General features: G+C 49.6%; 1 protein-coding gene across 12 annotated transcripts in view; it reads right to left on the bottom strand.

Moving 5' to 3' along the window:
• Positions 1–13991, bottom strand: part of Nav2 (neuron navigator 2) — a 615193-nt gene that overhangs the window by 334015 nt on the left and 267187 nt on the right. For 9 of the 12 annotated variants that reach the window (XM_075953176.1, XM_075953175.1, XM_075953173.1 and 6 more), the window contains exon 1: positions 2775–3769. The exons of 1 other annotated variant lie outside the window; for it this stretch is intronic. In XM_075953176.1, the coding sequence (XP_075809291.1) occupies positions 2775–3032 (258 nt within the window). In that variant the 5' untranslated portion in view covers positions 3033–3769. Of the gene's footprint in view, positions 1–2774; positions 3775–13991 lie in introns of those variants that run through there. 2 more of the 12 variants (XR_012908349.1, XM_075953180.1) reach the window with 2 other exon arrangements.

The raw sequence follows: 13991 nt of genomic DNA on the forward strand, positions 1-13991 counted from the left end.
TCCATGTCCATCATCAGAGTTAAGGGGTTTGAATCCTAATGCTGCTACCTCCGCTGCCCCCAAGGCCATTTAATCTTGACTTCCTCGTGTGTAAAATGGGGATAACTATTAATATTGCACCAGATTGTTAAGAGAATAAAAAGAGTTTGATTTTATGCAAAACACCCAGAACAATCCCTGGCACCTAGGAAGTGCAAGCAAGGGTGCCATCTTTACTTTCTTGTTATCTTAGGACATGGCCCAATGCACCACACCCACGCTTAGTGTTCCTGTGAAGACCAATGAGATCCCGTGGAAAGAGCCCGGCACATCAGGCATTCCACAGGCCACCCTGCCCCCCATCCTCTACAGCTTGGACCTGTGCCAGGCAGAGCCAGAGGTTTGTAAACACTTGTGAACAGTTTGACACCTTCCCGGAGCCCTGTCTTTTTTCACTTCAAGGATACAAAGCTTTTCTTAATACAATTCCTGTGGTTGCTTGTGCCCATTTTTACAGACAGAAGCACTGAGGCCCAGAGGAATAGCTAATGGACTAGGCCACTCAGCTAGCATGCGTCAGACACAGGGCACTGCTCACAGCCGATGCTTTGAAACCTATGTTGGTAGTCATACACAACCCAGCCAGCCTCCTGCCAAAAATCCCCAACCGAGGGCTCCAAGATATCATTTGCCACTGAGTTCATCATTTCCTGAGTCTCTTCTAATGATAAACATTAAGTTTGGGACCAGGAAATTACCAGGTGCCGAGTCAGCTAAGGTCCTCAAGCCATAATCGAGGGACTTTTCTAGAAGGTGAATGTGCACTGTCTGTCACCATGGGGATATGCTGTTCAAAGACGGTGAAATCCTTTTGCCAAAGCTTCTTTGATGTCAGGGTGGGGCCATGAGTGCCTGTTACCTAGAAGAGCCCCTAGGAGACCTAGGGGCTGGCAAGGAGGGGCCGTCTGGGAAACCAGAACTGTCCTTTGGAAGGTGGCCAGCTCCTGAGCCATCTATCCAGATCACCCTCGTGATGCAGAGGACCCATGGAGAGCAAGAGAGGTGGAATGTGGGGTGGTGGGGACAGTGGGGACAGAAGGGAAGCAGCGCCTCTGGGGAACAGAGCCAAGTTAGCCCTTCACGGAGAAGTCCAAGAGTAATTTTTTTAAATGGTGAATTGCCTTCCCAGAGCCTGCCCACTGCAATCCACTGACAGTGTTTGTCAAATGGGCGATAACAGGCAGCAGTCTGGCTATGAATGAGCCCAGCATCTGCCTTCCCGCTCATTCCTAGGGTGCTCATCATCAGGCTCGAGGGCATGGGTCACCTTCTCAGTCACTGTCCACTCACTCCACCCCCACTGATGAAGGAGGCACCCGGGACTCACCCTCACTTCACAGCCCTCTGTCTAGGTTCTGAAGCTCTAAGAAAGAGCAGAGCACACAGCCTAGCAGAGCCAGGGCCCAGGAGCACTGGAGGAGATCTTGCCTTCCTCCCACACACCATCAGTCAGAGCTGACAGCTTCCAAAAATGTTTAGCAAGTGCGGCATCAAGTGGGACATGCTGATGGGCCTGGTGTGGGAGTCTGTGTGGGGAGGGCTTTCTCTGACTCTGCGTTCCAACAGTCTGTCTCCAACCAGCTCCTAGCTCCAGATCCTCCAGCAGAAAGCTCGGAATGTGTCGAGCGTTAAGTGCGATCAGAGAAAGCTACAGAAGGAAGAGACGGTGAGCAGAGAAGTAGGTGCCCAAAAGGTCAGCTGGTCGGCTGCCACTTCTCCCACACCAACCCCAAACGGCCTCCCTCTCTGGCTTTCCGAGGCCTCTCCTCCCCTCACGGGGACAGTCACATCCGTCAGGTCGGCCTGTCCCTAAAAGTCCCTGCTGACTGGCAGCCAAGAAAATACAGCATGCCCCTGCTCCCTCTTGCCAGAAGAGGAGGAAGGCACAAGGCCAAGAGAAACTGATTGGCCCTTAAGGATTTCCTTAAAAGAGATTGCCTGGCCAGGGCCTGTCACCCAGCCCAGTAGGGGGATGCCTCCCCTGCCCGGAAAGGTAGAAGTGGCCGGTCCTCTTCCAGGCATTCTCTCACCCTCACCAACGTCTCCCTAATCACCAGAGCCACCAATACTGGCAGCATAGATTACCCAGGAAGGAGGGGCTTAGCTTCGGCAGCCATTCTGAGACAGCCAAGCCATCCCTATGGCAAAGGCAAGCCCACTCCCTGGCTGCTCCAGCAAGCTAGCAGTCAGAAGCACCTGGCCAGCTCCTTTCTCCCTACAGATGGACAGGAACAAACCTTCTTCAAGCCAGGAGGAGGGCAGGTTCTGAGCAACCACCCTTATCCTGGATCTCATAGCTGGGCCAGGTGGTATCCAGCCTAAAGGGACATGAGACCACCCTTTTTATGGGTTACAACACGAGGAACTGACACAGACACACATCACAGCAGCAGATACCCTCTCATTGGAGTCAAGCACTCAGCATTCAGGCCCTAACATTTCCAATGTCAGCATGTGCTTTTTGAGACCACCTCTACACCTGCTCCAAGCCCAAAGAAGCCGCCGGCTACCAGCACCCCTTAGCTTTGCAGAGCTCCTTGGGCGAACCTCTGGCACCCTGGCCACACCCACTGACCAGTGTATCCTTCCAATCTGCCAGCTAAAGGGGTATGTTTTTTCTTTCCGACTACGTTATGGTAGCCTCTCCTCCAAGCAGCCGTGGCCCTCCCCGGTGAAAGATCACCCATCATCACCACCACCCCCAACAGTGGCCAGGAATACACAGCACCTCTCACCTGGGTATCGAACCCGTTCTCCAAAGAGCTGCTTTTCCGCAATGGGAGCCCCTCCCCTGTCGGCTCCTGCAGTCCCTGTGATTTCAGGGGGATCTGGCTGGTGTAGGCTGTCTTGCTCACCTCCACCTTGCTTCCCAACTTAAGGTAGCAGGGCTGAGGACCAGTCCGGGCCGGGGGCACGTGCAGGATGGGCGCGGCGCTGTGCACGGGTTTGGGCAGTCCCGACTTCATTTTGGAGGCTACCAGGATGGCCGGCATCTTCTCCCGGGGCTTAGGCTTTCCCAGCACGTCCCTGGCAGCGGCTGCGGAGGCGACCGCTAAAGGCAGCGCGGGCAGCCGAGTAGGCGCCGGGCCTCGGCCCACGAGGCGCCCACCAACAGTAGAGGGAAAAAAATAAGAGCAAAATCCCCAGGTTGGGGAGCTGGTGAAATTCTGCGAGCGCGCCGGCGGGGTGGCGGATTGGTCACTGCCCTCAGCGGGTCCCACCTGCGCGGATGTCGCAGCGGGCGGCCTGCTCAGAAGCTCAGGGATGGCCGCCTCTGGCAATTCTTTTCCTGGGAAACCGAAGCGTGGACGCCCATATTAACTTGTCATTGCATCTCCGAAGTGAGGAGGCTCCTTAGGAAAAGACACAGACTAGGGACGCACACGTCGCGCTCCGGAGGCTGAGGGTGTGAACTGCGGAGCAAATGAGCAGAGGATGGGGAGACTGAGAGCGCACGGAGCGCAGGAGGTCTCAACCGCGAGGCGGCTGTCACCCTGCAAGCACGCCGCAGTGTCTGTCACCCGCGCCGAAGCTGTCGCTCTGCGGTCTCCACGGAAAGGTCTTGTCTGGGCGTGACAGCAGATCACCGCTGTTCACAAGCCCCTGGAACATGCGGCACCTGAGCGCCTGCGGATCTGCCCATGCTCCGTGCGCTCGAGAGCAGCACGGCGGTGGCGGTGGCTGTGGCGGCGGGGCGCGGGCACCGGGACGCGCAGTTGGCCCGGCTGTTTGCGCCGCGCTGTGAGGCGCTGAGCTCCCGGGAAGGCAGCGCGGGCTGCAGGGCTGGACGCAGGGGAGGATCGGCTGCGGCGCGCGCTGACAGCCCGGGCCGTTCCCGCGCGCCCATTGGTTCGTGGCGGACCAATCTGCGGTCGCGACTCGCACTGCAAGGGGGCGTAGCTTCAACTCCCGGGGCCGCCACCGAAACTCTGGGGCCGCGCTTGGCCGCAAGTACAAAGCGAGCTGGTGGCCGCTCTGCGGCACGGCCCCGGCGCGCGCCTCCCTGCGGGCCGCCACCCCCGCGTCCCCGGAGCCGCCCGAAAACGCCGTTGGAACACAGATTCCCGCCTTTCCCCGCCCCCTTCAGCCCCGACATGTGTAGGGGAAATCGGTTTTTCTTTTTCAAAATGGCTTGGGTCATCTCAACGGTTCGCGGGTTCCGGAGGCACGCCCCAGCCTCCCTGCACCTTCAGCGGGATTGACAGGGCAGGTCGCCTTGTCCCCTGCCTGAAGGACACTCCAGTCATTTCTCCTTTCCGGGCAGGCTCAGGGGCCTCCCAACAGCTTCCTCTGGGATATTCAAAGGTTGCACATTGCACTTAAGTATTTGAAGTATTTATAGGCTGATACAATGGCCGGGGAAGCTTCGCGCCCCAAGACAGCTCCTCCCGCCACCTACCACAGACTGTAATTAGAGTGGCTTGGTGACCCGGGCAGGCTGAGGCCAATCCTGCCCCGGTTTCGTGGTTTCATGCAGGCCTGCCTGCCTGGTTGCTCCTGGGACTTGCCAAGATCACAGATTCCTCCACTTGGAATAGCTGGAGGATTCCTTCCCATCCGACAGAGTGTGAGGGCTGAAGGGAAAATAGATAGATGGTCCAGGCAGGCTGCTTTGGGGCTGATTGTGGGTGAGGCCCATCTGGAGACTGGTTTGGATTTGAATTGGGAAGTTTCTCCACCTTTACAGACCTTCTAAAACTGCCGGTGTCTCATGCAATCAGGTGGAGGTTTGAGTACATTTCTCAAAAAACTCTGTCCCGGCTAAATGAGATAGTGCCTGCTAGTATAGTGGACCAGAAAAGACTGTCGCTGTTATTTCTGTGCCTGCCAGCATGCCCCACCATCATCTCTATAAGCCACTTTTTTTCTAAGTCTAGGATACAAGTTGTCACTTTGTTCCTACCCTATAGCTTGATCTACAACATCCACAGAGTTAATTTTCAATTATTCTGATGCTATTGACTACATCCATCCCTGGCAAAATTCTAACGTGACCAGGAATGGTGGTGCAAACCTACAATTTCTGCTACTACTGAGGCAGGAGGATCCCAAGTTATGAGACTCTTGTGTCCAAATAAAAGTAAGAAAGGGTTGGAGATGTCACTCAGTGGTAGACAGCTTGCTTGTTTATCATCTGCAAGAATCTGATTTCAGTGGCACTGTAAATAAGCACCCTAGTTCTGGATTTGTATCAAGCAGTGGAGCCTTTGGGAGGTAGTGAGTACTTGACCAAGGAATCCTCACAAAGGGATCAATGCCCAGGCTCTAGGAGATGGGATGAAGATAGATGATAGCTTCTGATAGTGAGATGGCAACCCTTGACAAGAATTTGACCATGGCTACAGCCTGGCCTTAGACCACCAGCCTCTAGGCCTAGGAGAAATAGATGTTTGTCGTTTAAGCTGTCCTGTCTACAGCATTTTTGCTATAGTAGCTTAAACCAAGACCCCAGACCAAAGTCAAAGTTCAGTTTCAAAACAGCCTCAAAGAGAGGTGAGATGGTACTGTCCACCCCCATCCGTTCTGTTTGCTGGGACTTTTTACCCTCGCTGGAGGGAGATGCACATGACCTGTTTTAGCGCTTAGTCCTGCTCTCTGAAATTAAATCACAAGTGGGTCCCTGGCATGGCGCACTCTGACCTCGCCCATCTGAATGACCTCCTATGCTCGTGTCTTGCTTTATTCAACTTATTTATTGTTTCAGGAATAAATGTTTTGAAGAAGCATATTTTTGACTTTGATGAGATTCTGTCAGAACTGAACAGAATGCTACCCAAATTGTTACTGAATGAGTGCATGGTGAAATTGCCTTTTAGCAGGAATATGCCAAAAGGAAAAGGGCTTATGCTACATTCCGCCTTGAACTCCAGTTCTCACAGATGTATGAAGAGTTGTAGAAAGACATTGCCATTATCAGCTGATAAGGATTGTGGGACTACCCCCCAAAAATCCCCAGAGCTCAAATGCAGTGAGTGTCCAAAGTCTCCAGAGCAATGGCAGAAAAAATCCTCTAACTCTGAAATACTCCACCCCACCCCTTCCTACAGAGTGAACACTCCCAGAGTAGGGAATGGGGGACCGGCAATCTATGTTTTAACACATTCTTAACAAGGGGATTTTGATGAGCACTAAAGCTGAGAATCCTAGGCAAAGGAAGTGTGCATTCAGTGCACTTCTGCCCCCCACCCCAAGCCTTCATATACAAAAGAATCACAGATTCCAATTCAACAGGTTTCCAAGAGGCTGGGAGTCTGGCTTCCAAATGATTCCCAGGTGATGGCTATCCCTGCTAAGAGTCTGGAGATCCACACTGCAGGCTGTAAGGTTAGGCCACTGTCAACAGGGGTGTAGCAGCTCAAGACCCAGCCAAAGTGAAGTGGTTTTTGTAACACTGCCCTGAAAAGCCTCAGGGTGCATCCAGCTAGCAGGAGACAGCAGCCCGGTCCATTGGCAAAGTGTGCCAAGGACACGGAAATGAAAGTAGTGACGTCTACAATGTGTATTTGCCAATAAAGCAAAAAGTGAATTCCCAGTTAAATCAAAATTGCCACCAAAGCCATTGGGGGGGGGCTGCTCAGAGACAGTCAAATATGTACAATATAAAACCCAGTACATTCTTTGCTTTGAATTAAAAGCACTTGCAGACTAAGGGGATCACTCAATAAGCAAAGTGCTCTGCAAGCACAAGACCTAAGTTCCTGCATGTGTTTAAAAAAAAAAGTGTGTGTGTGTGTGTTTTAACTTCTGCACATACACACACGCACAGACACACACTTCTGCACACACTTGTGCACTCCCACACTCCAAACCACCCATAATGTTATTGTTTGGTAAGCAGAGGCTCACTATTCGCCTTACCTGCACGTTATCTCTAAGACTGAAGTCTGATGAGGTCTCAGATAACGGAAGCCACCCACGTCTTCCTGTAAGCTTCCCAATGTCTTCCTCGGCTTCCTCACCCCTTTAATAATTTCAGTTGTTTTTTCTTGCAGTTTCTTCCCCGTTTTTTCCTCTCTTTTATTTTTCCTACCTAAAGTAAAATATCTTACCAATTAGGCAAGGGAGAAAAATTGTGAATGGGAGGCCCAAATGAGGTAATTACAATTACAATTAATTTCCTATTGAAACCAGATTACTCTGTAAGTATTCTGCTTCTACGCGGCACACTTATGTTAGCATGAGAAAAGGTAACTTTAAATCAATGCAGTTAGCAAGCACTGGTAGCCTGAAGAGTCGGTAGTTCAGAGAACAACAAGCTGTTCTGGAAAGAACATCCCATAATTTTAAAGAACATTTGTCCACTTGACACGCAGTATAGACAAAGATGCAAAACTGAAACAGGCCCTGTTTTAATCCCAACATTGACAACACTTTCTTTTTGCTCTCCTACTATAAACTTTCAAAATTGCCCAAATGTCAGCCATAGGCCAGTTTGAAACCTACCACCAAAGCACTCAGGACCACTGGATGTCCTCTAGGGGCAAGAGCTGTCCTCCAATCAGGAAGCCACCAACTTACCCCTCCCTCTTGATCCTCAACATCAGTCACTGCTGGTTAGCTAAGTGGGTACAGGGCTACAGTGCTGACCTATAAGTGACCAGCCCCATCAACCCATCATTCATATAGTTACAGACCCCATCTGTCTGACCTCCCAAGAAGACTGCACTGTAAGGAGCCAAAAACATCTTAAACTTCAGCCTATGGCAGGGAGGGGATGCAAAGAGAGTCAGCTGTCCCCTGCAGACTCTCGGCTGTAAAGGAGAAAGACAATTGCAATGCTCTAAAGAAATACGAAAAGCAAAACATTTGTAAGTCTATTTGGGACTTTAAAACAACAACAACAACAACAACATATTTGTCCCTACTTTCCTAAGGCCTAAATTGTCAGTTCAGGACACATATCCCAGGAATGGCACAAATGCTCACTCTCAGTAGTAGCTGAGTGAAGAGCTCACCCATCCTAGATCATGGAGACTCAGACCTTCAGAACCCTGCCTATCTACGGGTAGACAGTGCTCTCCTAGTACTGTGGCCGGCTTTGTAAGACCAGCTGTATCTGTTTGCTCTAGATCATCACAGCTGGGCTTGTTAACTGTTGACATTCCCTCACGGAAGGGGCTGGGGTAGGGAGAGTCACTGGACCTTCCTGAGTATTCAGCCACGCCTCCCAGCCTGTCATCTGCAGCTTTGCAGTTTTGCACATGGTCTCGGGGATCTTGGAGAGGGAGGTAGAGCATGTGAGCTGGGAAAGGGAAGAGGCTCCATCTGCACAACCATGCACTGGGTCCAGTGGCAGCTGCTTGAAGGTCTTTTAAAAAATGATTTATTTACTTTTATTATATGTACATTAGTGTTCTGCCTGCATCTATGTCTGTGTGAGGGTGTCAGATTCCCAGGAACTGGAACTATAGACAGTTGTGTGCTGCCATGTGGGCTGGGAATTGAACCTGGGTCCTTTGGAAGATACTCAGTGCTCTTAAACTCTGTGCCATCTCTCCAGCTCCACTGCTCGAAGGTCTTGATGCTCCCACCCATAACCATACACATGATCCCTCAGTAAGTCAAATAAAATCACTGGTTCCCCAGGTTGAACTTTGGTGCAACAAAGTTCACATGCAATGAAACAGTGGCTAAAAATAAATAACAAGTAGTGTAAACGCCATGGAAAACATGTCTTACTCAGAACTTAGACTGGCTATGTTGCCCCTGTAAGTGGAGAAGTGCCATCTATGGGAACATGAGCCACATATCACTTCCTCCCTGACAATGGCACTGGTAAACCACAAGAGTCTGAGAGCTCACACTTGCTGGATCTAGGCTGCCCAAGAGTGAGCCTCTGGATGCATGGCCTCAGTGACTTTTGAGTGTCTTGTCATCTGAAGAGCAGGCCCCAAATGCAGGGGTCAAGCCATTGTCTTGTGACTCCCGAGTAAGAACTATTCTGTTCCCTGACATGAAGGGACCCTGTAAGCCAGAGCCAAGTGCAGACTCCTTTGTGAGCTGAGAAAGGGCAACTTGAAAAAAAGGTTTGTTCAAGCTCATGGTTTTGAATGATTCCATCAGTGGTGTTTTGGTCCTGTTAATTTGTGTTCCAGGTAGCACAGAACATCATCACACAGAGTGTTGAGGGCCAAGGTTGGTCAGAGTGGCCAAGAAGCAATGACAGAGAAGAGGATAAGGTCCCAGCCTTCTCAGTGATCTTACTCCGTTCTAACAGGCCACACCTCTGAGAGTCTGTGCCCTCTCAGTGGTGACACAGGCTGGGGATGAAGCCTGCGACTCACATCCTTTGGGGGACACTTGTCCCCACCCCACCACAAAGTGAAGCTTTGTACAGAGCTGTGACTCTGAGTGACCACATCTTTCCTTCAGTCGAAGGGAACTATACCCCATGTATATGTGAACGCCATCAGGAAAGCTATTATTTTGTAAGCCAGTTTAAAGGGAATTAAAGAGAACTATAAACAAAGATCCATATGTTGAGTCTGGGTTTGTTTAGCAGCAGAAGGACGAGAATGGGAAAAAGAAACAGACCCAAGAACAGCCTGGTTCTAATGGGGACAGGAATTCAGAATCAGGGATAAGTCAAGGATATGAACCTGGGCTTGCTCCCCACCCACTTGCTCCTCACTCCTGAGCTGGGGTTAAGTTTCCTGTTGGTCTTAGGGCAGGATTATCACGGGGATCTGCCTTTCGACAGGGGCTGGGATGAGGGGTGAGCGGTAGCTGTGTGAAAGGACAAGGAGGTAAAGAAGAGACTACCCACGCGGCAGGCTGTTGCTGAGGCTGCACTCAAGGCCGCACATCCAGGGTCTCTACCCTCAGGAAGCAAAGGTGAAAAACAAATCGTCTAATCTGTCCAGACCTAGGCTGATCCCACCTGCAAGCGTTTTTGTTGCTTTCTAAGTTTTAATTCTCCAACTGTTTTTTCACAATCCCTCTTAGAGATAAGGGGGAAAAATATGTATATATACATATATATACATGTATATATACATATCATCAAAGGAGAGCCTATTTCATTCAGTTTCAAACTTCTTTTTTGTTGTTTATTTATTTGGTTTTTGTTTGTTTGCTTTTGTCTGCTGTTGTTATTTTTGTTGAGATAAGGTCTCTTGCAGCCCAGGTTGGCTTTGAACTCCCCCGTATAGTTGAGAGTGACCTTGAACTTCTGATCTTCCTGCCTCCACCTCCAAAGTACTGGAAAACAGGGGTGCGTCATCACGACCAATTTTCATGTAATACTGGGAATCAAATCCAGGACTTCATGAATCCTAGGTAAGCACTAGACCAGTTGAGTCACACTGCCGACCTTCAAACTGGTCTTCTAATAAATTGTCCCTTCTATAGTACCCATTCTTCCCACACATCAGTCTCTACTACCAGAGAGGCCCAGTCAGTGATGCCGACACTGGTAAGAAGTACAATCTGTGTGGCCCAATCAGTGATGCTGACATTGATACGAAGTACCATCTGTGAACCTTTCTTACTCTATGTAGGGGACCAAGGTCAGCACCATACACACATTACCTCTGATTTTCCCAATATCCTCATTGGATGAATGGTTTTTGTCATTTTCATTCATAGAAGCAGAAAAGGGCCCAGAGAGCATCTAGTATCTCCCCTAAGATACCATAGATAGCTAAGTGGACTGAAATCTATCCAAGGAGGGACAACCATGGGATAATGACAGTAAAGTCATGCCACAGCTCCCTGCTTCTAGTGAGTCCCCATGACACTCTCATACAGTGAACAATTCCCATAGCACCCTGCAGCTGCTGAGACAGCAGACTAGGAGGCCAAGGAACCACACAGGTTGTACAGGCCTTATTATTTTTAATTTTACTTAATTTTGTAGTATGAAGAGCAGGCAGCGTCCCGCTGCCCGCTAGCTTAACCCCCAAATAAACCACACAGAAATTGTATTCATTTAAACACTGCCTGGCCATTTAGTTCTAGCCTCTTATTGGCTAACTCTCACATCTTGATTAACCCATTTCTATTAAATCTGTGTATCACCATGTGACTGTGGCTTACTGGCAAGATTCTAACCTACGCCTGTCTCAGGCCGGAGATTCATGGCGTCTGCCACACTTCCCAGAATTCTGTTCTGTCTACTCCGCCCACCTAAGGGCTGCCCTATCAAAAGGTCAAGGCAGTTTCTTTATTCAACCAATGAAAGCAACGCAAATACAGAAGGACCTCCTACACCATAATTTTATTTTTTGTATCTGGGTGATTTGCTTGCAGGTGTGCCCGATGCTCACGGGAGTCAGAAGAGGTTGTCAGATCCCATGAACTTTAAGGAATCTGCCACTATGTGGATGCTGTGAATTGAACTGGACTCCTCTAGAAGAGTGGATAGTACTCTTAACTGTTAAGCTGCCTCTCCAGCCCAAGGGCAGAGGTCTAAAGTTAACAGCAATCAAGGGGGCATTTGAGAGTTGCTCAGTCTCTGAGACAGAGCTTCTTGCTGCTATTCAATGGACCCAGACTCTTTAACCATGAAGCTTGACAGTTACTGGGAGAGTGTTAAAGACCTTATGTCCTTCAAGCATGCCTAGAATTCGGACTCTGGGCATCTACATTTGAAACAAGCCCTCAAGTGACTTGGAACAAACTGGTCCTTACTCTCAATATGAGAGTTAAGAAAAACCAAAGCTGCCGGATAGAACTGTGCACCAAGGAAGGCAGCCACTCAGTAGTGTGGCCCAGGCGGTGGCATGATGTGAGACACACTGGGAAGTGCTGCTGTAAAGGTGGCTGATGAACCAGGCATACATGTAGCTCAAGGGTTGGGTCCTTGCTAACATGCACAAGGTCCTGGGTTCAGTTTCCAGTCCCATCAAAGGCAAAAGAGCAAAATAGAGATGGAAATGGGGCTGGAGCATACGTGTGAGCAAAGCACATTGTATTCTTGTGAAGGTTTATATAGATCGCTAACTTGATGGAATTGAGAATTTATTATTTATATAATTATCTCCAAGAGTTAATCTTGGAGATGAATGTCTTGGCGTGTCTGTGAAGGGTTTTCCAGACTAAGTTAGTTGAAGTGGAATGACCCATCCTAAATGTGGGCTAAACCATTGTGTGAGCTGGAGCCCTGGACTGTGTAAGAAGGAGAAAGTGAGCTGAGTACCAGCACCCATTGCTCTCTCAACTTCCCGACCTCACACACAATGTGCCCAGCTGCCTGCTCTTTGGCTCCTGTGTCTTTGCTGCCACGGTGGACTATGCCCTTCAACTGTGGGTCTACGTAAACTCTTCCTCTTGAAGTTGGTTTTCTGCAGGCCACAGCAATGAGGACAGCCACTAGTGCTGCACATGAATGAAAATGTCACCGTGAAATCCATCATTTCGTGCAATTAATATAAGCTATTAAAAGAGAGGAAGACGCTGCAAAGGCTTTATTCTCGTGGCATTTGCAATTGGGGGGAGTGGTACTGAAGCAAGATAATTTTAATTAGCATTAAAAGCCAATCTGAAAAGCTCCAGGGTTTCTGTTACTTCCTGATTAGATTTGCTACTGGAGAGAAGACACTCAGCCACAAGTAGCCCATGCGGGACACCCCACAGCCTGCAGTGGCTGGGTGCTCAAAGCTCGGGAGGCCCTCAGGCTCCACTCCTCCTCCACCCCATTGACCACACTCATTTCTGGTTACTGCTGCCCTCCTCGAAGCCTGTGTGCCTACCCTCTGATAGCCAGTGTGTGACCTCCAGGGAGGGAAGGGAGCAGAGGTAACAGGACTCAAAGACAACTCAGTAAGTTAACTCTGGGGGGATCCACGCTGATAGAAGGGTCTGCTGGTGCGAAAAGGTCCCTGCTGGATGTAACTGCTAAGAACTCAGAGCACCTTTTGATTCCCTCCTTTATTGGAAATCCTGGTTCTCCTCTTGTTATTTATATTCTATTAGCTTACTTAATGCACCAAATAGTTTCCTGAAGTGTTCAGATTTGCCTAAACTGTCTGATTGTACATGTGGCCATGATTGTATAAAGAGAGGGGAGAGGAGGGGGGCGGTTACACCTATCCTCTGTAAAGAGCTTCCTTCTGCGATGTGAGTTAGCGTATGTATTTATTATCCATATCGTTCTTCCAAAGTCTGAATTACGGGGTGACTTTCAAGCACTCTTCAGAGGGATTGTCTGTGTTTTTCAAATGCGTTTGTTTGAAACTTTCATTTATCTAAGGAACTCTCAGTAAGCCCTATCTAAACCAGCTGCTGTGCCAGTGCTGGCCTTGGTGGTGAGTACACAGCTCGCTTTGTGTCTGCCTTCTGCCTTTTCAGGGAGCTGCTTTCCCAACTCAAACTGGCCAAACCAACAAAAGCACTGTGGCAGTTGTCCATGTACCAAGGTCACTGATAAGGTCTCTGTAAGACACAGAGAGACTTATTCTGGAAGCCTTGCCTGAAGGTGGTTCTCGGAACCATTTTTCCTTTTCTTTCTCCCCTCTTCCCTTTATCCTCTCCCTCTTCTTCCTCCTAAGCTTTATTCTTGAAACAAAGTCTCACAATAAAGTCCAAGCTGACTCCCAGCCAGCTCCTTCCTCACCCAGCCATCCCCAGTGCTGGTACATATAGGCACCATCAAGCCTGGGCCTCAACGGCCTTGTTCACTTCAGAAGTTCCAGGGTTACCCTCGAACAGAGAGGCACTAGAAATAATTCTAGTCACTCTAGAAATAATTGTCTGTGACATCAAGGATGCTGGCCACAGAAGAAAGAGAGAGACAGCAAGGATGGTGAGCCCAGAATGCCAAAGATAACCAGGGCATGTGCGGAAAGGAATCCATTACCATCGCCCTTGGCCAAGCTCCAGGCTGGGCTAACAGTTGTCAACAAAACAGAGACACCCATGAGGATCTTTGCGCTCCGAGATCATCTCAAGCTGTGTGAAGAGGCAAGATCATAACCAGCTGCGTTGATTTCCGCTCCCTTCCCAAATGCAAG

Source organism: Microtus pennsylvanicus, chromosome 18 (genome assembly GCF_037038515.1).
Source record: "Microtus pennsylvanicus isolate mMicPen1 chromosome 18, mMicPen1.hap1, whole genome shotgun sequence".
Taxonomy (NCBI): Eukaryota; Metazoa; Chordata; class Mammalia; order Rodentia; family Cricetidae; genus Microtus; species Microtus pennsylvanicus.